Source organism: Mirounga angustirostris, unplaced genomic scaffold (genome assembly GCF_029215605.1).
Source record: "Mirounga angustirostris isolate CCGP_5_RB_7025 unplaced genomic scaffold, mMirAng1.0.hap1 SCAF_8, whole genome shotgun sequence".
NCBI classification, from domain to species: Eukaryota; Metazoa; Chordata; class Mammalia; order Carnivora; family Phocidae; genus Mirounga; species Mirounga angustirostris.
In genome coordinates this window covers 76,683,885-76,709,936 of record NW_026991716.1, presented here as the reverse complement: position 1 = coordinate 76,709,936, position 26,052 = coordinate 76,683,885, and the positions used below count along the sequence as shown (strand labels likewise).

General features: G+C 47.1%; 1 protein-coding gene across 7 annotated transcripts in view; it reads right to left on the bottom strand.

Moving 5' to 3' along the window:
* The window catches only part of ANKRD6 (ankyrin repeat domain 6), a 185,360-nt gene that overhangs the window by 11,638 nt on the left and 147,670 nt on the right, over nt 1-26,052 (bottom strand). The window contains exons 4-13 of one of the 7 annotated variants that reach the window (XM_064597869.1): nt 20,060-20,158; nt 18,127-18,225; nt 13,873-13,971; nt 12,373-12,471; nt 10,321-10,419; nt 8,961-9,034; nt 4,880-5,087; nt 3,436-3,570; nt 2,920-3,105; nt 721-873 (exon numbers count right to left, since the gene is read on the bottom strand). In XM_064597869.1, the coding sequence (XP_064453939.1) occupies nt 721-873; nt 2,920-3,105; nt 3,436-3,570; nt 4,880-5,087; nt 8,961-9,034; nt 10,321-10,419; nt 12,373-12,471; nt 13,873-13,971; nt 18,127-18,225; nt 20,060-20,158 (1,251 nt within the window). Of the gene's footprint in view, nt 1-720; nt 874-2,919; nt 3,106-3,435; nt 3,571-4,879; nt 5,088-8,960; nt 9,039-10,320; nt 10,420-12,372; nt 12,472-13,872; nt 13,972-18,126; nt 18,226-20,059; nt 20,159-26,052 lie in introns of all 7 variants that reach the window. The other 6 variants (XM_064597870.1, XM_064597871.1, XM_064597872.1 and 3 more) reach the window with 6 other exon arrangements.

Here is a 26,052-nt window from a genome sequence, read left to right as displayed (position 1 = left end):
TGTTTATAGCAGCAATGTCCACAATAGCCAAACTATGGAAAGAGCCTAGATGTCCATCGACAGATGAATGGATAAATAAGATGTGGTATATATATATATATATATATATATATATACACACACACACACAATGATTACTCAACCATCAGAAAAAGAAATCTTGCCATTTGCAACAACGTGGATGGAACTAGAGGGTATTATGCTAAGCAAAGTAAGTCCATCAGAGAAAGACAATTATCATATAATCTCACTTATATGTGGAATTTAAGAGACAAAATAGAGGACTGGGGGAAGGCAGGGAAGAATAAAACAAGACGAAATCAGAGAGGGAGACAAACCATAAGAGACTTAATCATAGGAAAAAACTGAGGGTTATTGGCTTGGGGGGGAGGGGGTGCGGGAATGGGATCACTGGGTGATGGGCACTGGGGAGGGCACGTGATGTAATGAGCACTGGGTGTTATAGAAGACTGATGAATCACTGACCTCTTCCTCTGAAACCAATAATACATTATATGTTAATTAACTGAATTTAAATAAAAAAAAAAAGATTTTGGGGGGGCTTGAAAGAAATCACAAAGGCAGGCCTCTTGCCTGATAGCCCGCCTGACATGCTCAGGGCAGAGGCTGCAGAATAGAAGGATGTGCTGAGGGCTCTTTGTGATTTCATTTCCTGTCAGAACACCTGGACATGAGAAGAATTCCAGGCCACTCACTGACCTGGTGCTGGGTCTTGTTCTCCATATGTCCCAGCTTTGTGTTCATTTTATCCTGAACTGACCCCAGCTCTGCTTTGATCTCCTCCACAGCTGCCTCCAACTGGTTCTCCAGCTTGTTGATTAGGGGTTCACATCGACAACCATTTATCGGTGCCTGACAGGGGAACAATAAAGGAATCAATCCACTCATCCGTTCCTTCCCCAAAATTGGTTTTGAGTACCCATCCAGTGCCGGTCAGTATGCCAGGGGGATAGAGACGATGGAGGAGGCGCAGTCATGCCTGGCCTAACTTTGGGATGTCCAGTGGGCCAAGCTTTGGGACCAAGAGGCACTGAGAAGATTCAGAGAGTCCCAATCCTTGTTTCTTTTATCCACTCTGGGGCCTCAAGATTATGCAGTCACCTAAGGATGGTGCAGAAAGCTCGGTAACTAGCCCTGCGTGCCTGGGCCTAAGCTAGGGGGTGCCATCTGCAGTTCAGGTCAGGAGGGCTGCCTGGTTTATCTTCCAAGCTCATGCCTTAAGTCAACACTGAAAGTGGATCTTCATCCCCAGGAATAGTAAGAAGGGCACAGCCTTCCTTAAGGCCTGTCCTCCTAGGCCCAGACAGGGCTCACTAGGTACCTGCATCACTCTCCCATCCTCCTAGGTCCAGACAGGGCTCATTAGGTACCTGCATCACTCTCCCGTCCTCCTAGGTCCAGACAGGGCTCATTAGGTACCTGTATCACTCTCCCGTCCTCCTAGGTCCAGACAGGGCTCACCAGGTCTCTGCATCACTCTCCCGTCCTCCTAGGCCCAGACACGGCTCACTAGGTTCCTGCATCACTCTCCCGTCCTCCTAGGCCCAGACAGGGCTCACTAGGTTCCTGCATCACTCTCCCGTCCTCCTAGGTCCAGACACGGCTCACTAGGTACCTGCATCACTCTCCCGTCCTCCTAGGCCCAGACATGGCTCACTAGGTTCCTGCATCACTCTCCCGTCCTCCTAGGTCCAGACAGGGCTCACCAGGTCCCTGCATCACTCTCCCTGTGCTCCTAGGCCCAGACAGGGCTCACTAGGTACCTGCATCACTCTCCCTGTGCTCCTAGGCCCAGACAGGGCTCACCAGGTTCCTGCATCACTCTCCCATCCTCCTAGGCCCAGACACGGCTCACTAGGTACCTGCATCACTCTCCCTGTGCTCCTAGGCCCAGACAGGGCTCACCAGGTCCCTGCATCACTCTCCCGTCCTCCTAGGCCCAGACACGGCTCACTAGGTACCTGCATCACTCTCCCGTCCTCCTAGGTCCACACAGGGTTCACCAGGTACCTGCATCACTCTCCCTGTGCTCCTAGGCCCAGACAGGGCTCACTAGGTACCTGCATCACTCTCCCGTCCTCCTAGGCCCAGACAGGGCTCACTAGGTACCTGCATCACTCTCCCTGTGCTCCTAGGCCCAGACAGGGCTCACCAGGTCCCTGCATCACTCTCCCGTCCTCCTAGGCCCAGACAGGGCTCACTAGGTACCTGCATCACTCTCCCTGTGCTCCTAGGCCCAGACAGGGCTCACCAGGTCCCTGCATCACTCTCCCGTCCTCCTAGGCCCAGAGAGGGCTCACTAGGTACCTGCATCACTGTCCCGTCCTCCTAGGCCCACACAGGGCTCACCAGGTCCCTGCATCACTCTCCCGTCCTCCTAGGCCCAGAGAGGGCTCACTAGGTACCTGCATCACTCTCCCATCCTCCTAGGCCCACACAGGGCTCACTAGGTACCTGCATCACTCTCCCTGTGCTCCTAGGCCCAGACAGGGCTCACCAGGTCCCTGCATCACTCTCCCGTCCTCCTAGGCCCAGACACGGCTCACTAGGTACCTGCATCACTCTCCCGTCCTCCTAGGTCCAGACACGGCTCACTAGGTTCCTGCATCACTCTCCCGTCCTCCTAGGCCCAGACAGGGCTCACTAGGTTCCTGCATCACTCTCCTGTCCTCCTAGGCCCAGACAGGGCTCACTAGGTTCCTGCATCACTCTCCCGTCCTCCTAGGCCCAGACACGGCTCACTAGGTACCTGCATCACTCTCCCATCCTCCTAGGCCCAGACAGGGCTCACTAGGTACCTGCATCACTCTCCCTGTGCTCCTAGGCCCAGACAGGGCTCACTAGGTACCTGCATCACTCTCCCTGTGCTCCTAGGCCCAGACAGGGCTCACTAGGTACCTGCATCACTCTCCCGTCCTTGCCCCGGTACAGTGTGTAGAGCTGGTACGCTCTGAACTCATGGGGAGGGGGCGGGGGGGAGCATCGGTGCCTGGGCCTCTTTTTAGGATGATTATGTGCATGCGCGTCCTTCTGGTGTCCAGGCTGTTGGTCTGCTGGTGGGGTGGGGTCAGAAAACGCTGACACCTGTGGGAGAGGAAGGGACAATCCCCCTGAGCACCATGACATCCGCAGGACTGACACCCAGCCCACCACTCCCATCTTATTCACGGCTCCCATCTTACTCCCGCCTTGCTCGGTCTCATGGCATTCCCCTCTCAGCAGCCCACGTCAAAAGAAATCTATCAGCACACTAACCGTGTGTTTGAAGTTAGCCAGATTTAAGTTCTGTGCTCTGGCTCCCAACCAGCAAGCCAAGCAAAGTGGCGTTCTAGCTATTGGGTATGACGCTATCCCAGGGCCCTCTGCCAACCTGTCTCCCAGCCCTCCCCTGGCTGCTTTCACAGGCCTCCTGACCTTGGGCCTTGACTTTCTCTGCCTGTTGTCCTTTGCTCTGGGCTCTGGGGAGGTGGACAGGAAATCTTCTCTGGCCTCTTCTTTTCTGGGTACAGCCTGTTCACTGCTGGGGGTGTCTCCTGCTGAGACACTTCCCTACAGAGGAAAGAAAAAAAGCCCAGAAACCAGTTCTAATTGCCCCCCTCTGCTTTTTTCTGTAATGGTGTAAAATGCTGTTTGCAAGACTACATCCATGAAAGGACCCGTGGGACTCTGAGCCAACGACAAACAGGGAACACTGCCTGGTGGTTGACATTGCACATCTTCCATTTTCCCAGTTGCTTGAATATTTGGCTTTGACTCTATTAGGTGCTAAACTAAATATAGTCTTGGGTCTAATTCTATATTCTAGAGCTTCGGGAACCTACCACAAACACTTCAGCGTTAGAGATTTTTTTTTTTTTTTTTTTGCATTTCAACAACTGCAACCACAACAAAAATACCATTCATTCTTTGAGCTTGGACCTCACAATTCATAATGGAGTACGGGAAATCTCTGAAATGAAAAAACATCACATTTCCACTCCTTATAAGAGCTTTTACAAATTAATATATACAATACACCCACAGGAACTTAATCAGAGTTACAATGCCTTAACCCTGGACACGGATAAGATTTTGAAATAGAATAATGAGTACATGGTATAAAATTTTATGGACCAAAAGTTGTCTTTATATCCTAGCCTTTTTCGTCCTGGGAGAGCTGAAAGGCAGAGTTCGTTCCAAGGCTATGGTGTCTAGTCGTGCAGGCTGTCCCCATACAAGGGCACCTAGCAGAGGGAGCTGAAATGCAGCTCGGGCTCGCTTTACCGTATGTGCCCGAGCAGGGCTGGGCTGCCCAGGGGGCATCTTCTTCTCAGTTCTCACAGAGGAATCACATGGGCTAACACAGCCTCAGTCCATTCCCTAAGCAGAAAGGGAGGAAGCAACCTAGGCCAGTGGTGGTCAAACTTTAGTCCACATCAGGATCACCCACAGGGCTCGTTCAAACACAGCTTGCTGGGCCCCCTCCCGGAGTTTCTGATCCAGTAGGTCTGGGGTGAAGCCCCAGACTCTGCATATTTAACAAGGTCCCAGGTGACACAGTGGATGCCACACTTGGCAAACCACTGCCCCATACAATTAAGGGCACAGGGTCTGAGGCGGAGCTGTCCGCATGGTGGTGACAAGGCCATAGAAAGAGGGGGCTGGGAAAGACAGGCGAACAGGCAGACGATCTGAACCCTTGGAGGAGTGGAGGACAGGGAGCTGAAGAGAAAGCACAGACGACAGTTTGAAGAAGCAGTGGGAAGGAGAGACAGAGGAGGGCACGGCCACTGCCACATGAGCCCAGAAGCAGCGGCGCGCGTTTCCCACCCTCTGGAAGGGAGTGAAGTTGCGGAGGCGCGGGAGGGCTACCCCCCACCTTGCTTTGTGCCACCTCATCTCTTGGCACAGACTGAGCTCTCCTCTCTTCCTTGAGCCTCTCTCTCTTTTTCCTCAGGCTTCGCCCACGACTGAAGCGCAAGACCTGAAGGAGGCAAGAGGCATGGTTACAAACCACTGGCGTGCGCAGCATCAGTATGATGGACTCGGCCTTGGACCTGGTGCTCTGATCTAATGGAGCTTCCAGCCTAGTGGGAGAGACCAAGCGTTCACGTCAACAAGCACTTCCAGACTGTCTGCTAGGCTTCCTAGGTCCTGCGCCGGGCTCTCTAGGGACCCAGAGAGGAGAAGCACATTATCCCTGATCTCCAGTAGCTTACGGTCTAGGACGAGAACAGGCATTTATGTGCCGGGCCACGGCCACCGTATAGGTGTGTGCAGGCTGTGTATGGCTGAGCTCCAGGGAATACCACTCACAGAGACTAGGACAGGAATGGCATCCCCTGGAATGGTCAAACGTGGCAGCCCCAGGCCAGGCACAGGCTCACCATCTTGGTACATGGGATCTGAACTAGCCTATCAGATTTTCTCTTGACCAAACCGTATTCAAGGATATTTGCAGTTTGATTCAAACATTAAAGTGTGTCTGTGAACCATGGTCCCAACCATGGGACAGGAATCTCCTCCCCAGAAGGAAGCATTTGGTCTGCCCCTTCGAGTGCAGGAAGGTAGAACAGACACACGCATGTAGACATGGGGTCTGACAGCCTGATTTTGGAACCCAGTAGCAGCTAGCTGTAGAATCTTTGGGCAGCTTATTTGCCCTCTCTGTATTCTCCAGTGTAAATATGGGGAGTTAATGGAATTAACGACGACAAAGCAGGTGGCTGGTACACCCTGGACCATCAATCACTGTTAGGTGTCTTCCTCTTGCCTTGCTCCCTAGAGTACCTTGACTGGCAGAGGAAGTTTAACGAGGGTACAAATCTTTGAGCTGTCAGAAACCTTCAATCTCTGGCCCAGCTCCAGACCCTTCCCCCAGGCCCCTTCCTTCCCATTTCCAGGGGTACCCCCTTTAACTAAGGAGGTCCAGCAAGTAAAAACACCTTTTTCAAGGTCTCACAATTTCTCTGCAATAAAACATCTTGTCTTCATAGGTAGATAGTTCACCATAGCTTTCAGCTCAATGTTCAACTTTGTGTTCATTAAATTCAAGTGACACTATTATGGGACAAAACCTCTATGGGCAGCAGGTACCACCTAAATGGAGAACTCCTGACAATATCTGCCTGTGGCTGAACCAGATTTTTAAACTGTATTCTCATCCCCTAAGCCAACAGCTCTGAAAGTGTCCTGGAACCAAGGCTAAAATTACCTTCATAATATTACAACAATGTCAGCCTTTTTCGCTCTCACACTGAGTATACAGCGGTGTTTACCAGAAGCTGCACACGATACTCCAATGGATCACATGCATCTTCCTTTTAGGAAAACAGTATGGAGATTTGCAGAAATGAAAAATAATGCTACTTACTCTCCTCACACAACTTGTTTTGATAAAGTTACTTTTCACAAAAACAAGTTCATTTTGTGGTAACATAAATAGAGTTAAAAATGTTTATTCATTTAAAAACATTTCTCAAGTTGAATTTCAAATATGGTAACTATTAACAGATACAAACACAGCTTTTTATGGGCCTCTAGAATATTAAGTGTCCCTAGACCAAAAGGTCTGAAAGCCACTGTCCTAAGCCCTTTCGTAAGCTAAATTCAGACTTACTAGGAAGTCAAGTCTGATGAGGAGTGACTAGTGCCCTTTGCTCATTCAGCTTATGGACTCTAGGAACAGAACACAGCCCCAACATCAACCCCAAATTCACTTTCAGAAGCATTTGTGAACCTCATCAATCTAAAATGGGAAGGGATACTCAGAGGTCACCCAAATCATCAGAATAATTCCCTCCATAGACCATGTTATTAGCCAATGAAAATAACTTTGCATGGCTTACAGCCTTTCTCAGCGAACCATGTTGTCTACTAAATGGAAGGTCATCAATCTTTTCCAGTTCACGGAAATCAGGGTATATGGATCTTTAGAAAGTAACCTCTTAGTACTGCTGTGAGCCAGTGAAATCCATGGTCAGCTAACATCCCAAGGCAAGGAATTTCCTGTTTCACACACAGGAAGGCTAGTTCTAGAACCTCAGAACAGAAGAACGGCATGTATACAATTTTATGCACATTCCAAAGTTCCTTCTTCATGTTGAGAATAGAGTTTAGCATATATAATTACATAAAATATTCCATAAAATGTCATTTTATTTGCCATTCAAATGGGTGTGGAAAAACTGAAGTCTTTTTTTTTTTTTAATGGAAACACTAAAGGAGAATCACACAGGAAAATGGTCCACGGTAAAGCTTTTTCTCTATGAACTCAGATCCTGAGTTCTGGAAAACAAAGGGCAGGTGGGTTAAAGGCCTATAATTCTGTGTGCCTTGGGGATACTCCACCCCACAAAATTCGATGATCTTCATACAGCCAAGGACAGAGCTGGCTCTCCAAACTGCCAAACACTGAAATGCCATAGAACAGAGATGGATTCTGACCTTTATTATAGCATCCCATACTTTTTGATCTGTAAAAGACCAGCATTTTTCTATCAGGATTCATGGATGTGATTCCGTTGATGATTTGTTTGCAAATAGTCGGAAAGAGGTGGAAACTTTTTCCAAAGGACCACTTGACTTGTGTCTGTCAGGGATTCCACAGACTTCCAGACACCACTGAGAAGGACCAACTCCACGGGCAACAGGGTGATCAGTTTTCAGAAGGCAAAAATCTTCACCACTTCCAGAATCTGCTAGTTATATCAGGTAGGTTTTGAAAACAAATGAAATAAAGGCCATGCAGACCCCTGGGCTGATGGGGCTCAGGCGCAGCAGGCTGGTATCTGGAATCTTCCTCTGGCTCTCTGAGACTTTACCTTCTCACAGTTATCAGGCATAATAAGTTCGAAAACTAATCTGTTTTTGCTGTAATGTAACAGAGTACCTCCAATCAGGAAGCAAACCATATCCTTAATATTGGACATTTAGGTTAACAAAATATTGGACAGCAACAAAAAAGCAAACTGGCTTTCATTATGATGAATTATGTGAACTGCAGAACATTTTCCTACTATAGTTAGGATAAAGGGCAGGATACAAAAGGGTATGTATATTGTAGGCACAATTATGAAAATTATGTGTCTGAAAGGTAATATGAATAAAAAGTTACTTCAGGGTGCTGAAATGATGAATAGCTTATACATTATTAAATGTTAGATAATTTCTTTTTTTTTTTTTTTTTAAGATTTTATTTATTTATTTGAGACAGAGAGAATGAGAGGGAGGAGGGTCAGAGGGAGAAGCAGACTCCCCGCCGAGCAGGGAGCCCGATGCAGGACTTGATCCCGGGACTCCAGGATCATGACCTGAGCCGAAGGCAGTCGCTTAACCAACTGAGCCACCCAGGCGCCCCAAATGTTAGATAATTTCAATCTCAACTCAAATGATATCAATTTTTTAAGTTAAATGATGCTCCAAATACCATTATATTCAATAAAAAAGGAAAGAACACTATTATACTTGACTGCCTCTAATGGACATTTTACTGCCTTGTTTGCCTCGACTGGATCCCTTCCTCCCACCTTTCTCCAGGAAATGCCCCTTCCAACCACATGGTCAATGGATACAGCTATCTTCCTAAAGTGCCTGTCCTACTTGTTCAGGGCATTTGCCCCAAGCTCGCCAATCATGATCTTCTTCTGTATCATTTAAACCAGAACTTCTTCGCTGAGTACTTGGGGAGTTATAATCCACAAAGCTGGTAATGACCATGATCCAGCCACAGAGAAGAAAGGATGCCCATGTATGAAAACGAGCCCACTGAACCTTATGTCTCCGGTTCTGGTTATCTTGGAGGCCCACGTGGATTCCTGCATTTTCCACTGCCTGGTTGCAAACCCATCAATTTCTGATTTAAGTTATTTTGAATTGGCTTTAATAGATGGCCACTGGAGATTCCCAACAACTTTGCAGCCCCACATAATCAATATAATGGAAAATGCAATAAATCCTACCTGGGGAGCTTTAGTGAGGAGAAGAGCAACTTCCGGATTATTGTGGTAGCGGGCAGTCTCCAATGGAGTCTGGCCTGCCTAAGGAAAGGCACAGGGGAGGACAAGTGAGTAAAAGACACCAACCCTGCACACATCTAGCCCAACTGGGACAGCAACTCTGCACTCAGTCACACCGGCATGTAAGCAAGCTCAACAAGATATAATCACACGTAAGACCTGGCCTTGCTCTTGAGCCTCGCCCCATTTAGTGCAGGAGCCAAGTCACACCTGAGAGCATAATGATTAACAACATACAGCAAGAGAGTCCTGACCCTCTAGGAAGCAAAGCTCTGGGATACCTGCCCACCAAGGAATGCTTCCTAGAAAAGAGGAGGGAATGTAAAAGACAAGGTCACGGTGGAAGATTTCAGTTGAAGAAACACAAAGGATCATAAAATCCAGCCAAGCAATGAATTTTCCCTGGAGGACACTTGGAAGATCAGGCCCCAGCCAGTCTCAGGACCTGGATTGTAAAGAACAATTAGGAAGCTCTGGCCATATCGGAGGCTCTAGGGAGATAAAGGCAAAAAGTAGGAGTTGCTAACAGTGGGACTCAAAAGAAGGGAAAGGCCATCATGGGACAGGTACGATGATGCACCACACAATATAGGTAGGAGAGCTGTGAGGAGGAAGAGGTGGAGGAGGAAGCTGGAGACTAGATACAGGAGCCTTTTGCCAACTCCAACACTCCCCAACTCTCTACACAACTGTTCTGTCCCCAGCCCCTGAGTCTGGGCTACTTCAGGAGGGCAGAGACCACAGGTCAGCCTCAAGGAAGAAAGGGTGCCTGAGCTGGTGCCTGCCATAGAACCTAGGAGAGGGAATAGGGTGGGGTGGGATATTGAGAGAGAGAGAGAGAGAGAGAGAGAGAGGGAAAGAATAAGGTGATTTTGGAGAGAGAAGAGAGTTTTGAGGATGATTAATCTGACGGTCATGTGGCCACTTTTCTGAGTAGCCTGTTCGTTTACAGGGCAGGAACTCACTTTCCGTAACATCCACTTGTCAGTTTACTTAGACACCCACGACCTTCCCTTTACTGGCAGGATGTGCTCACTTCATCTAAGAGTCTAAGGATAAAGCCTTAGGGTTCATCAACTCATGGGGCTGCTAGGAGCAAGGGTTAGCTCAAGTCCACCTCTGGGGTCCTCAGCTTTAACAGAACCCCAGCTCTTACAGAGTAAGGCTGCGGGGGCTTTGTGCCCTTTGCAGAATAAGACTGGGTGAGGCTATGTGCCCTGCAGGAAGTGAGGTAGTAACAACACACTCCATTCTGGGAAGGGGTGGGAATGATTTTTAGAAACACTGTTGCAACTTAACTTACATTATTAACAATGGTCCCATCTGCTCCAGCTTCCAGTAAGATTTTAACCACCTTCTTGTGATTTAGGGCGGCAGCAACATGAAGCGCTGTGTCTCCAGCCTGAAATTAATCAGAAGAGAGGCTGCTAAACTCCATCTGATTATGGCATACAGCCCTCCGGATTTTCATCCCATGGCCTGGTGGTGGCTATTCAAATTAGGATTTGCCTTAGACTGATAGGGGGCCCTTTGCTCAAGTGTTACGTGGTTCTCTTTAAAGAGATCTCTTTAAAATGACCTACGTACAAAGATCACACTCCTTTCTGACTAAGGATACTAGAAATCACAGGATTAAGTAAAGGGGGCAAAGTAAGGTTGGGCTGGGGTTGTTGAGAATGGGGAGACCTGAAGCCTTACACCGAATTAGATAATGGGCACACAGCCATCACAGAGCTCTGTACCACGTCCCTCTGCCCAGGCAGAGGACCCCTTGGTTTCTGAGTACTAGAATGAGCAGAAGCTGCAAGAAAATGGCTACTTCTGCAAGCACCAGGGGGGATCCCAGCCCTGCAGCACCCATGGGAATGTAAGGGGCCCCCTGGGAATCACTTTGCAGGCTCAGGGTGTTCGTTTGGGTGGAATCACTGAAAAAAAAAAGTGTTCACTTAAGACCAGCTGTTTTCAACCTCTTACCGAATAGCCTATTAAATAAAGCTCATATTTTCTTTCTACAAAAAATGTTCAGACAATCAACTATGAAAGGAGGCTATGGATAACTGCAGCTTGGTGGGCCAATTCCCAATGTGAACATTTGTATTTCCCAAAGCAGAAGGATATAAATAAATCAGGCAAATACAGATGTGAAATCCATTCTCTCCCATTGGGTGATCAGGTAAAGCTCCGGATGACGTGTTTTCCTGGGCAGCATGAAAATCCAGTTGTCCCAGGGCCCTCGTCCCCCAAGGGTAGCCAGGGAAGTTTTAGTTCACTGCTGAGTCACTTAGCTGCGTGTGTTAGGGATGCTCTGCAGCAGGAGTTTCCAACCTTGGCTGCAAATTGGGATCAGCTGGGGAGCTTTAAGAACTATTAACACCCGGGTTCCTCCCCCAGGCACTGATTTAATTGTTCTGAAGTGTAGGTTGGGCATGGGGATTTCTCAAAGCTCTCAGGTGACTGAAAAACATCCTGCCAAAGTTGAGAAACATAGGTTCGTGGGGGCTGGGTAAAGGTAATCTGATGAGCGAGAATCCGCTGGAAGCCTGGAGAAGGACAGGATCAGGTATTCAGCTAGGCCAGTGGTTCTCAATCCTGTCTGCACACTTAGGTCAAGAGCTTTCTAAAAATCCCATTACCTGGATTCTGGTCATTTAAACTGGGGTAGAATTCAGCAATGGTATTTATAATCTCCCTGCTGATTCTTAATATGCAGCAGGAGTCAGAAACCACTGTTATGGGGCACCGTCGATCTGAATAATGATCTGTTTTTAAAATTTCAGATATATGCACCCAAACTCAGAAAAGCCAAACAATGTATCACTTAGGTATCAATAAATACCAAGACATTTAAAAACTTTAAACTACTGAAAATCATGCACATTTCTATGGAACGCTGTAATAATCACAGCTTTATTGCAAACCCCCAGTACACAGATGCAGATCACATACCCAGTTTTACAGAGACCAGAGACTCCATCAGCTCAAAGTGGCAGTGCAAGGAACAGAACTCATGGAGTCAGGAGACACCTAATTCCCTTGCCCATTTATTAAGCCACGTTCCTCTTTGTGGGTTTCCTCTGTGAAAGCATTACAACAAGCAAAACCTGCCCCAACATCTTCAGAAAATGTTCAATATGCAAATGTGGAGCTATGAACTGGAATGAGAAGAGCAGGCTCTGTCCAGGAGGCCAGATAAACCAGGACCACAGGAACTCAGTGGAACACTCATGCAAAGGCCAGCACTGGCCTTGTCCCAGCCTGGAGGCCCCCAGCAGTCTTTGTCCCCATTTGTGGTAACACACCTGCCAGCCTTGTGGGAATGGGGCCCGGTAGCCATGGGGAGGACACATGCACTGACCTGGTTCTTTTCATGGACAGAACAGAAAGCACTGAGGAGGAGCTTAATGATGGACAAGTGATTATAGCGTGCGGCAACGTGCAAACAGGTATCGCCTGCCTGCGGACAGAAATCAAACTCTGAGCACAATCTGAGCAGTTACATAAATAAATAAATAATAAATAAAGATTAAAAAACTGGCAGACTAGTGTATGTTCTTTAGAGGTTATCAGCCTGAACTGGAAGCATCCCCTTTCCCGTGGACGCCCGACTGCAAGCCCCACAGCTCTGTGCTGTTCTCTGCGGCTCCACCGGCTTTCTCCGAGCGGACTCTCCGCTTTCAGGTTTCAGACGCTGGGCGCCCGCTCCCCACGAGGCCTTCACCGGAGCTAAGGCAGGCTCTGCTTACCCAGCACTTGCTAGGAACCCACTCACCACAGCCTCTCCTACAGCCCAAAGGCTCTGGAGTATACCGAATTAAGACCAACAGCACTGCTTTGGAAACGAGCCCTTTTCCATCATGGATTTGTCACGGCACAAAGGTCAGCGCGGCAGGGACAGCCGTCAGATTTTAAGATCACCTGTGTTCTAAAAAAAATTCAAGCTGCATCTCATTTTAGTAGGACCCCAATATTTCAGGCAGGGCGGGGCAGAACAGTCTGGGGAGCTGATGAGGAGGCAATCACTGGCGTAAGACAGAGCATTCAGGAAAAAACTCAGGATCAAGATCTTCCTTAGTGGGCACGGGCTAACCCGCTCCCAGAGAGAACAAAACTGGAGACAAAGTCAGGACACTGCAGTGTTTTCTTGATGTTTTCATTCAAACTTTGTCTAGAGATGGCCGCCACCCAGCATGACCTTCTCCCCTGGATTAAGACGGAGCCAAGCTCAAAGCCCAAGTTCAGGGCATTCTAAGACTCACTTTAGAGGAGTCTGCCCTCAGTGAGGGAGACCTCAGTGAAGGCTCTTTTTCGAGAGGAGCCCCAGCCAGAGTCTCTAGTCGAGGGATGAGGCACGGGACTTACAAAGGAAACACCGCTGCTTGTGGAGGGAGGGGGCATGCCCACGTGACCTCCAAAGTCAGGCATCCTCTAAGAACTACTGACCCATCGGCTCATCTCAAGGGCACCTCAGTAACCAATTTGTAGACACAGGCATCAGAGGATCTCCCCTGGACGGCATCGTCTGCCATTTGCTAACTGCACAACACTACGTGGGCAGAGGTTTCCTGGACTCATTTGCCAGCACATGCTATGCAAAATGTTGAAACAAACCCAGGCTGAGGAGCGAGGGGGAAAGGATGGGAGAAGAGCAGTGTTTGAATCTTTTGAGTCCTCTTCTCCTGCCCCTGGCCGACCCCTTAAGGCATAGCAAAAAAAAATAAATACTTTATAGATAGTCCCCAAACACTTTTCCCATTTTCAGTTTCATTTTCTAGGTGTTAATACTCAAGTATGCTTTCAGGGTTACTTTCCAAGGTGACACAGGAGAGCGCGAGAGAAGCCGGATTTGTTCACCCACATTATTTTTGAGGTCGGCCCGGGACCCGCCCAGCAGGAGGATGCGAGTGCTCTGGGAGTGGCTGTTCTGGCAGGCCAGGTGCAGAGCGGTGTTCCCCGCCTTGGAGAGAGGCAAGAGAAGGGAGGACACGTTAGCAACATGCTTCTCGGCCGGTCTGCATGGGGCAGGCTTTGCAGGGGGCTGATAGACACTTGCAAGAAAAAAAAAGTCAATGCTCACATTCTCTGCTTCCTGACTGCTGGCCCCAGCAGAGGGGTTTCAGTGGCAAGAACAGTTAATGTGGAATCCAGACAGGCGCAAGAGTCCTATCAGCCACAAAACCTTGGCTCTGCCACTTCCTAGCTGAAAGTCACTGGTCAAGACTCTTAATATGCTCAGTCTGGAATTCCTTACCTGTAAAATGGAGTGTGACCCCTACTTCCTGAGGCTGTGAGGATTAATTCGGAGTGCCTGTGAGAGAGTATTTACTTAATGGCAAAATGCTGTGTGCGTGCAGTACGTTGCACTCCTTTTGGAAAGGACCGCATCCTTCCTGCCCAACGCAGATAACAGCTGTGACTACAATACACCACTGGAGTAAAGGCAAAAGAGGCCACTTCCTGTGAGTGCAGATAACTGAGATTTAACTTATACGCCTTTGGAAACCTTCCATTCTTGTGTTTTCCTTGAAACATCAAAATCTGAACTATGAACAAAGGTATGCACACTGCAGGCAATACGATTACGTCCACCACTTACCATACAGATGGAGACCCTCTTGCTTTTTGGGCTCCACCACCAATGTGCCATTTCACAGTGACAACCAAGGGTCAGAATCACGTCCATGGCAATGTTACAGAAAGAATTCATGACATAAACAACTTTTTAAAACCGTGCACACGGTGCCTGCAAGGCTGCTGATAAAAGTAACAACAAAAGCAGACAGCACAAGAGGAGATGTGGTGTTAGTCTGAGAGAGCCTAGGAGCATACAGGAGGTTAAGTCTGTAAGCTCAGTGATTGGTGGGCTGAGCTAAAAAGCTGGGTCAGGACTGCAACTGTGTGGGCTCAGAGCTATTTCACTGCCTGCTTACAGCTTTTCCTCGCCCCGGATCTGGATCCCATGGCACTGTCTGCCCATACTCATGGATGTTCTATTTCTCACCTCTTGAAAAGAGCAATGAGTTTTATTAAAAAAAAAAACCACACAGAGGAAAACTGGATGTCGCTGGTTCACTTACCTCCCCTCTCATACCCTTAGCTCTAGGCAGCCTGGGTAGAATCTTTCTTCCTTACTGCTCCCTCCAAGGAACCTGAAGGTTATAGGCCTGAGCGCTTAGTGAGCTAGGAGGTTATCAACCTTCCACTGCACCAAAGAATCACCTGAGGGAGCTTTTAAGACTACTGGTGTTCAGCTGCAACCCTTCTAGGGACTCTTGATTTACTCAGCCTGGGGGTGGAGTCTGGGTAGTTCAGGTCTCAGCACCAAAAGTCCCAAACTCCAGGAAACCCCTCGGCCCAGGGAAAACTGGGACAGCCTGTCACCTGAGGCCCAGTCATCAGGTGAGTTTGTCGCCCCCCACTTTTGTTTTTGTTTATAGTTTTCCAGGAGATTTTAGAGCACAAACAGGTAGAGAGCCACCGCTAGCTTAGCTCTCAAAAACAGAGGATCGGCCCACGTTTTAAACACTCCGTCTTCTGTGCAAGGGCTCAGCGCCTGGCTTGGTGTAATTCTTACTGCCCTGGCAGTAGGTTGTCTTAAAGGTGTTGGTTTCATGGGAGTTATTAAATGTGTTGAATAAATGGGGAAATAAAAGGATTCTGATGGTTCTGGAACTATACACCAAACATTGCTTTGCTAATAAGAAAATATCAATTATGCTGAAAAACATTTGGATCAAGAAAATCAAAAACTGTGGATTAGAATACACAAATGATGGTATGTTCATACACTGGACTCTTACTTGGCAATAAAAAGGAATGAACTAATCTCACATGTAACAACATGGAGGACTCTCAAAAACATGAAGGGAAAGAAGTTAGGCACGAAATGCTGCATACTCTTTGATTCCATTTACATGATGCTCTGGGAAAGGCAAAGCAGATCCGTGGTTGCCAGGAGCTGGGAGTGGTGGGTGGGTGGGTGGGAGACTGCCACTCAGGGGCACAAAGGAAGTCTCTGGGGCGATGGAAACATTCTATATCTTGATTGTGCAGGCGGTTACACAACTATATACATTTGTCAAAACTCATACAACAACATACCTAAGAAGGCTGAACTTTATTGTATATGGATTATACCTTACAAGCTGACATTTAGAAAATGTGACCTAGGAGATATGCGTAGCAGGCATTTTTCCATCCTGAGTAATGAGTACTTATTTCCCAGACAGGGGTTGAAATACTCACTGGGTAAGTTCTTATACAACAGAATGTTCTTATACAACAGAATATCATCCAACCTCAAAAAAAGAAAGAAATTCTATCATTTGTGCCATGCATGACCCTAGAGCACACTTGTTAAATAAAATAAGCCAGACAGAGAAATACTGTATGGTATCACTTACACGTGGAAGGTGGGGAAAATAGGGAGAGGTTGGTAAAAGGGTACAAAGTTTCAGTTACAAGTATCCTCTAACATACAACATGGTGACTATAGTTGATAAATTGTATACAAAGAATAGAACTGAATGTTTACATCAAAAATTTTTTAGAAAGTGTAAACATGTGAGGTGAGGGGGGTGTTCATTAATCCGATGGGGGCAATCCTGTCACAACGTATACATATATCAAGTCGTCACTTTGTACATTTTAAATATCTTACAATTTTATTTGTCAGTTATACCTCAGTAAAGGTGGGGGCAGAGGGGAGGGCCTTTTTAGAGACTTTGCCAGAGGATGTGGCTGGTGCACAACGTAGAAGTCCTTTTCCGGGATAGCCCCTACCTTTGCTTCTGACAGTCTCTGCTGTTCTATCTAGAGAGACCTTGTGGCTTTCCACAACACCTTCGGGGCCCCATACAGGATAGGAAGCAGTGTGGTGGAGCAGACGGACTCAGGCTAGTTTATGGCCCTACCTGTGTGTCTTTGTTGAGACTACTGGCTCCCAGCTCAGGCTTCCCTATCCATTAACTGGGAACCACCTACTTCTCAGAGTTCCAGGATCTAAGATACAACATGGGTCCACCTACAACTCATGTTCCAGACAATATACCACTTTGAAGAAATGAAGCAGCCACCAGTTTGCAGTGACTCAGGCATTACTGGAGATACCATGATGCATGGCTTGCTTCTTTTCCTCCAGTTTTTGTCCCATGAGGGAACCATGAGAAACATTTATTTTTTTTTTTAAGATTTTATTTATTTATTTGACAGAGAGAGGCACAGCTAGAGAGGGAACACAAGCAGGGGGGAGTGGGAGAGGGAGAAGCAGGCTTCCCACGGAGCAGGGAGCCTGACGCGGGACTCGATCCCAGGACCCTGAGATCATGACCTGAGCCGAAGGCAGACGCTTAACGACTGAGCCACCCAGGCGCCCCCATGAGAAATATTTAACCAGTAAATGATAGCACAAAGCTGTGTGAAGTGCCAAGGGAGCTCTGCAGGAAAGAGCCTGATGGGCCTTTGGAGAGGGAGAGGCCACTGCCCTGGGAGCCGGGGTTGGAAGTCTATGGGCGGATAGGAGAAGCAGGCTTCCCCAAAGGGAGTGGGCAACGGGAAGGATGATGAGCCCCCTCTGGTAGCACACGAGGCACATACTGGGAAAGGCTCAGGGAAGAGGCTGCAGACAGACTGAGGCCACTCCAGGGAGGCCCAAGACAGTGTCAGGCTGGGGAGCTTTCCTGGAAGGTTTCTGAGCAGAGAAGGAGCAGGATGAAGAAGGGACTAAGCAAGCTGGCCAATCTGCTGTGAGGTTTCTGCAGTAATCCAGAGATGCATTCATTAATAATGAGCACAGAAGGAGGGGATGTGACTGGAGGGGAGATAGGAAAATGCGGGCAAAGAGGTGCTGCTGGCTTCTCCCCGTCTCCAGGAGGACGGGGCTGCTTGCCGAACCACACCCGGATAAACCAATGGGAAAGCGGTGAGAGCCAGGAGAATTCAGAGGAAGTCAAAGCCACTCTAGTAGTTTCTCTTGCTCACCATGGAGATAATGTTTCATTTCCCCTGGTCCCCCGAGCTCTCGCTTCACTCAGTGAGGAGGCTCACACAGGGACGACAGCCTGCAGCCATCCCCACCTGTGAACAGAGAGTTCTAGCACCTGTTGGGCCTCACCTTGTTCTTGGCAAGCACGTTGGCTCCTGCTTTAACGAGCAGTTTGGCTGACTGGCTAAAACCGTGCCAGGACGCTTCGTGTAGGGCTGTATTCCCGTCCTAAGGAACACATACGGAGACAAAGCACATTACCCAAGACCTAATCCATCTCATTAGAATCGATACATCACAGTGTATTTCTAGGGTACGCATCATAGGTCCTTTCTCAATGGGGGCTTCTCACAGGAACCACAGAGCCCAGAAAATGATTTCAGGGGCTAGTTTCTCCATTCTCCCAGAAATGGTACATAACAAGTACCATTTTATTTTTTTACAATTTTTGGCAGGGAGGGGCAGAGGAAGAGGGGGAGAGAGAATTTTAAGCAGCCTCCACCCCCAGCATGGAGCCCAACTCAGGGCTCAATCCCATGACCCCGAGATCATGACCTGAGCTGAAATCATATTGGATGCTTAAACTACTGAGCCACCCAGGCACCCCAGCAAGTACCATTTTAGATTGATGATGTACAATAGATGCCTTAAGGCATTAGGGCTTAAATCTCTCCAGGAACCCCGGTTGAGAAAGGCTCATCCATAGTCACATTTAACAGAAAACAACATCGAGATGATGTTCATTCCTTCCCACCTCCATCACCCCTGGGGTCTGCTCTGCTCTGCTCCTGGCCCCAGAGAGAACCCTGAAAAGATCAGGCAAATGAAGAGTCCAGCTTCATAAGCTGCCGGGCCCAAGGGCTGGATAGGCAGATTCCTCCTCTCTTTTTCTTCCCCCAATTTAATCTCACCCAGTTTAATCCAAAGTCTCAGGGACCGAAACAAATAAGCAGACACTGAGACAACAGTGACTTGTAAAGAAGATAAACAAGTGTCCTCAGTATGTGGCTTTTTAAATAAAAACCAACCAATTAACACACACAGCTGGCATTTGCTTAACTTCCTACAACAGAAATATTAAGTGCAGTGAAGTGAGTGGGGCGGGGCTGAGAGGGCTGGGGTTATAGGGAGGGAGAAGCATGCAGAGGAGAGGTGGAGAGACCGCGCGTGTGCTGTTCCAGGTCAGAGTGCGGAGCAGGCCTGGGGGCAGGGCAGGGCACGTCCAGGCGCTGGCTTTGGCTCTTCTTCGTCCATACCACGAGACTGGCTGAATGGCACTGACACCCACAAGGAGGAGGCTAGGTAGGGTCTGAAAGGCCTGGGAATGGGGTGGTGCTGGGAATGGTAGTGGCCATATTTGGGCTGGCCCGGGGGACTGACTGCACACAGCAGGAAGCAGAAGGAAAAGTGACTGGATGGGGACACTTGTGAGGGGGCTTCTGGCATGCTGCTAATGATCTGCTGCTTGATCTGGGGGCTCACAAAGATGTGCTCAGTTAGTGAAAACTCACTGAACTGCATGCTTATAATTTGCACATTTTTCTGTATGTATGGGACGCTTGAGTTAAAAAGTTGTCTAAAAAAGTAAACACAGGCCGAACTGCACTTAATTACAAAGTTCCCTGCTTTAAGATTAACGATTTAAAAGCAACGATTAATATAAAATATATCATTGGGATTTCTTAAAGAATTGATTTTGCTCATTTTTTCCCTCCCAATATATTTCAAATTAATTCTAATTTTTTTGTAAAGAAAAGTGAGCAAGTTAATTTGAGTCCAGGGCACATCCTTTCCCCATCCAGGCCTCCACAGGTCATTATTTCTAGAATTTTTTTCTTTACCACTTATATTTATGTGGTTGCCTGCTGCTGCCACAGAACAGGGGGAAGGATTAAAAAAAATACAATTTGTTGGGATATTAGATACTATTTCAAAAGAAAGTTGGGCTGATTTTATCATGTTAAAGCTGATTTTATCATGAGTGATAGGACTCAGGAATGATAACATTGAACAGTCACAAGCTCCCGAAGCAGGGTGCTCAGGCGGATATGTCCCACGTCACCTTGTCTTGGCGGTCCAGAGCACAGCCCTCCTGGATGAGCGCCGCAATGACATCTGTGTTCCCCACCACTGTGGCCCGGTGCAAGGCGGTCTGATCCCCCTGCAGAGTGACGTGGAGGCGGGAACATCAGTCAGCTCTCCCAGCCCTACCCTGCAGCACTCACTGCGCTACTCTGACACAGGGACATCTCCTGTCCTCAATCGGAGCAGACCGGCCACCATGCCAGGCAGAGCTCTTTTGTTCCCAAACTCAGTAGGAACCTTAAACCGACCACAGAACGACTTCAGAGCTGACATCAGAATGAGGGTCAGACACTCACCTGCCACCCCGAGGAATGGCAGTATTCAGAGATTATGACTGTCACATCTGGAAAGTGGGTCTGAGAGCTAGGCTGTGTGTGCTATGCAGTTAAACCAGCAATCTTTACTCCCTACTGAGTCCTCTAGTTGCCTGTTCTCTTTCAGAGGAATCACTATCCGGCTAAGTCAGCTAGCAACACTCAACGATTTGACGACGGGTGTATATTTGTTGATTGACTTATATGGGCTGAGGGCAATGTAGAGGTTTATGCCATGTCATCTGAGGACTCCAGGGACTATCACTGCATAAGTCTATGAAGCCTATTCTGATATTTCATGTCAGCATCCTCACTGATTTATGCTGCATTTTCTTTATGATCAGATGCTGGGGATTGCTGATCTTCTCATTCTCCATCAGGGCACCAAAGGGAACTTGACTCTTTCCCCTAGTTGCAATTGAGAGAAAGTAAGATGGTCAAGATAAGAGAGAGTTCTGAAGTCTCTAAGAGCACATCTCATCTCTGACATGTACTCAGGAAATCAAGTCGAAACAAATTAAGTCTAGCCTGGGATCCAAACTGAAATGGGGAGATAGGTGAGCAGTGTGGAAAACTTCTGGTAGGAAGGGAGAGGTGCAGGGCAAGGGGGACAGGAGATGTGAATCTTGCACAGTCTTGGGAGACACCTGTCATTTCACTGGGCCTCTGTTTCTTTACCTGTAAAGGAGGGGTGGATGCTCCCTAAGTTCTGTCCCTTCCCTTCTTGGGTTCTATGCTTTGGTTGGTAAGAGTTCTGCATAAAGATGTTCTGGTGGGGCACCAGAGGGGCAAACGACACACCCTGGCGCATCCCTCATCTTTAGCCCAAGAGAGGAAAAAGAGACTGTTATAAGACAAAAAATATGGAGATTTTTTTAAGGGGGATACACTGCTACCTATGAATCGCCTTAATGAAGTACTGATTCTACTTACTAAACATGCTGGAATCTAGAACAAACAACAATGCACATTAAAATCACTTAATCCAAACAGAAATTCTGGAGATGGATGGTCATAATGGTTGTTCAACAATGCAAATGTACTTAATGCCACTGAACTGTACAGTTAAAAATGGTTAAAAAAATGGTAAATTTTATGTTATATGCATTTTATCACAATAAACAATGCTATTTAAAACTCAAATTCACTTTCTTAAAATTAAAGAAAACAAAAAACCTCCCTTTAAAAATCCATGAGGGGAAGTGATTTTTATTTTCTTCCTTATATTTTTAAATAGTTTCCTACTTTTTATATTTAACAAATATAATCTTAGCCACAGGAAAAACTCCTATTTATTAAAAGTCTAAGCTGTAACAATATACCAATAATGGGATTGTCCACGTCTCAATCTTTTCTCACTGTTCATGTGTAGAATGTAAGGGATTTCCACAGTGATGGGTCAGCACATCCAGCTCCAGTATTATAATTGATTCACTGCCCACAGCATTTCTATCATGAATCCTCCCCGTTGGCATCATAAGCCATTGTTCCCATTAGACATTAGGTTTAGACTGGGTTTTCTCTTGTCCACCTTCCCAGAGACCCCTTACTCAAAGAGAACCCTTTCTGCACACCTGCAGTCACAAGAGGAATGTGGCCACTGGATGGGCGGGTGCAGGAGGCACGTCAAGCCATTACACATTCATCTCAAACATCCTAGGAAGTGTTTCCAGATGACATACACTATGTCCAAACAAGTCATCCTATGAGAAACTGCCCAAGTCTTAACTTTTAAAAATTTCTATAAGAATTCCCACGATTGCCATTTCCCCATTAGAATGGTGACAGGTTTTCCCAAAATGGGCCTGAAGTGCAATTTATGACCTGATGTGAAAGATGGCGCTCTGGTCTCGGCAAGAAGGGAAGACTGCAGCTCATTCTCTAGGGGTAAACACTGATGGGGCTTTAATTCCCACAGACTGCCAGCACTCAGAACAGCACTCCTTGGACTGATGACAACAACCCTGACACAGAACAGAACTTAACCACTCGATCTGTGTTGTGCACAAAGCCCGGAACTCATGGGTCGTGTTGGTCACTCTTCTGTCTGAGTCCTCGCATGAGGGGCCTTGGCTGGTTAGAGCACAGTCTAGCCTAAGCCTTGCTGCAGGTCAAGTGTTTTATCAGGTTTCACAAGCTACCCCTAAATCACGAGTTCAAGCAGCTTTGGAGCCAGAACATCACTATTATTTATTACTTGCTCTCGGCATGAATCATCTGTTTTTGCTTCCCTACAGAGGTCTTTTCCTTTGTGAAACTCTAGCTCAACGAAAGAAGCTAAATCTAACTTTTGGTTTAGCCTTTAAAAGTAAATTTCCAGACGGATTAACAAGACTCAAGGAGATCTAACAACCTGGTGAGACTACAGTGAGAACACAAACTGTCCTAAGCCACTGCGACAGGTGTCTCTTGCAGAGACCTTTTAGGGGCACTGCCTGTCTCCAGACCACCACTTCCCCTCCATCTTCACTGCCCTCAGAGGTCTCACTCCGAGCCCGGGTCCTGGCCTCCTCAGTCAGATAAACACTGCTGAGAAGGCCAACATCAGCCTTTCCCCACTGCAAGTGGCTGTCCTTGAGCCGTGCCATTAGCTTTGCGAACACTGAATGGGACAGTTCTAGAGGACTGAGGAAGACAATTTCTCTGGCTTATAAACACCAGCCACTCCAAAGTTACCAAGATGAGAGTTGAAGGCCACTCAGACATAAAACACATAAGCAAAGGGCCAGCCTGGGCTCTCTATCTCAGGGCTAATCTTCCCCAGAACACAACCCAATGGAGCACCTGAGACCCTCAACTGAAACAGGGCCAGTTACCTGGAAATCAACTTTCCCCCTATAAAATGTACTGTGGAAACATTTCCTCTTTTTATTTTTTTTTTTAATATTTATTTGACAGAGAGATAGAGAGCACAAGTAGTCAGACCGGCAGGCAGAGGGAGAGTGAGAAGCAGGCTCCCCGCTGAGTAGGGAGCCCGACACAGGGCTCGATCCCAGGACTCTGGGATCATGACCTGAGCCGAAGGCAGACACCCAACCAACTGAGCCACCCAGGCGCCCTGAAACATTTCCTCTTTGAAATAGGACACAGAAAACAACAAAATGTGTCCTCAATACATACGTATTAGCAGACCCAGGCAGCAACTTTGACATAATCCTTATTTCTGTATTATCTAAATACACCATGAAATTCTGAAACTTTGAAAAAAAAAATGCTGCAAAAGGTATGACACTCTTAACAGCATTCGATAGTTGTTTGTTCAGTAAGTATTTATTGACCCTCTACTATACTCCAAGTGGCATCTAATTCTCATTTTATTGATTAAAAAAAAACAACAACAGCTAAGGCTCAGTGCTGTTCAGTGCCTCGCCAAGGATAACCAGCTAATTCGGGGTAGTGTGGTTAGGCCCGAATTCAAACTGTCAAGGCTCTTTGCACTTAACTCCAAGCTGTTTCCACCCTGTGAAATCAATGAACCTCAGTCTGGCAGTCCTTAAAAAAGATCAGCTGCCTCTTGATGGCATCCCCTAGCTGAGTGCTTTAGCACAATGCCATGGCCACTACAGACACCCAAAAAGTATCTGTGGAATGATTAACTACAAAAATGCAAAAGGAAAAACACCGCAGCTGGAAACGCGGAGAGCCAGCCACCTTGCAGTTTGGCACTTTGGTTTGGAACATGCTGACCTGTTTGCAAAGTGCATGAACTGCCAAGCTCTCAATTTTTCTGACTTCAGTGTTTCTCACGTATGGAATCTAAGGAGTTTGGAACCTCTGAGGTCTCCATCTTTGTTGCGAAATACTTTTAGCGTTCTCTCCTACATGGTGAGAAAGAGTGGGCGCAATGCACGCGGATGCCGAAGCTAAGCTCATGGAAGAAACCCGAGTCCCGCTAAGGCGGAACACGTCCCTCTTCAGGAGGAATCTCTCCCAGGTGGCACAGACATGTTGCAAGGAAGCCCAACGGCGCAGGTGTGCAAAGCAAGTTGCTGACCTCTTTTTCTCTCTCTGATCTTCTAGGGTTCTTGCTAGCCTTTCTTCTCTGGTTTTTCTTATTTTTCTCTTCCTTTGTGGCTTTTATCATGGCCACGGGGTCCTGGACTATTTCTGAAGTAGGGGCCGTGTGGTTGCTCATGGACCAATCAGAGATGGCATCAGAGCTCCAATGTGAGTTGACAGGATTGGCCGGAAGCAAGAGGGAATTTTCTCTTGGAGTTTCATATTCTAAAGAACTGGTTTCCACAGGCTGAAATTCATAATAATCCCATTCCAGGCCACTGGAGGTCATTCTTCAACTAATTCTCAGTCCTTACCATGACATAAGGAATGTATCTGTAGAATATGAAGTTAGGAGTAAATTCTTCACAGCATTAACATTCTCTATTTCTACCCATCATCCAAGACAGGTAACTTCTGAACTGATTTTTTTCCAATAATTAACGTCCCAGCTTCTTTAAAAAAAACACCCATAGTTTTCTTCTTCGAATTCTTGCATAAATTTCAAAGCTGATCACCAACAGGCACAATAAATATGTAGAAGAGAGACATGAACAATATTCTGGCAAATGGATTGCTTCAGAACTAGTGAAGATCAATTCTACCTTCTCCTTTCTCAACCATTTTTACACTGTTTTGTTGCTGTGTTTTTGTTTTGTTTTTGTCTTGATTTAAGCTATCAGGGAGAAGCAATGTACACACTGTCTGATTAGGGCAAGAAAAAGATGCAAGAAAATACATTATTCCAATAAATGAAATGAAGGTGTTCCTGTCTGAAAGTAGCACTGAATTTCCTCCGGCTGACATGTCTCCCCTTGGCTACCCTGTGAAAATTCCTATATATTTTTTTTTTATTTGACAGAGAGAGACACAACGAGAGAGAGAACACAAGCAGGGGGAGTGGGAGGGGGAGAAGCAGGCTTCCCGCCGAGCGGCAAGCCCGATGCAGGGCTCGATCCCAGGACCCCGGGACCATGACCTGAGCCGAAGGCAGACGCTTAACGCCTGAGCCACCCAGGCGCCCCGAAAATTCCTATTTTACTTCCTACCTTGCCTGATATAAACTTCTAGGAAGTTAGCATGGCTTTTGCTGCATGAGAACACATGTGACTCTCAGAGCTCAAGACCGGAGGCAGGAGTTGGGTAGGAATGGGTTAACACGCCTGGCATGGTAGCCTTGCCAGAATGGCCAGTGAGGACTCTAAGGCAAAGAGAAGACCTGATGCATCCCAACATGTCTGTACCAGAAACCCAATGCTCTGCCTTTTCTGTGGTCAGAATCTCTTCTCTCTCTCCTTGTATGTTCATTCCTGTCATCTAAGGAGATGATATATAATCAGGAATGTTGTGAGAGTTACAGTGTGGGGAAAAAATATTATGACCCAAGGTAGAAATCAACAGCTAAAAGCTAAACCAGCATCTTTTGAAAGTAACATTTTTGATGACCCAACAGGTTCCAAATATAACCAGAGATTTACGAATGATACTGTTCAGCCTTCTGCCTGTACATAAAGTGATGACATTTAGCTATTTCTTTACAAATGCTGTCCATCTCACTTGTGTGTCTGCCAAGTTTTAGAACATTACACAGATGACTAAAGAAAATTAGAAGCCCTTTGGTAACCTACACCCTAGCACACCTGAGGGTCTGAAATTTGAT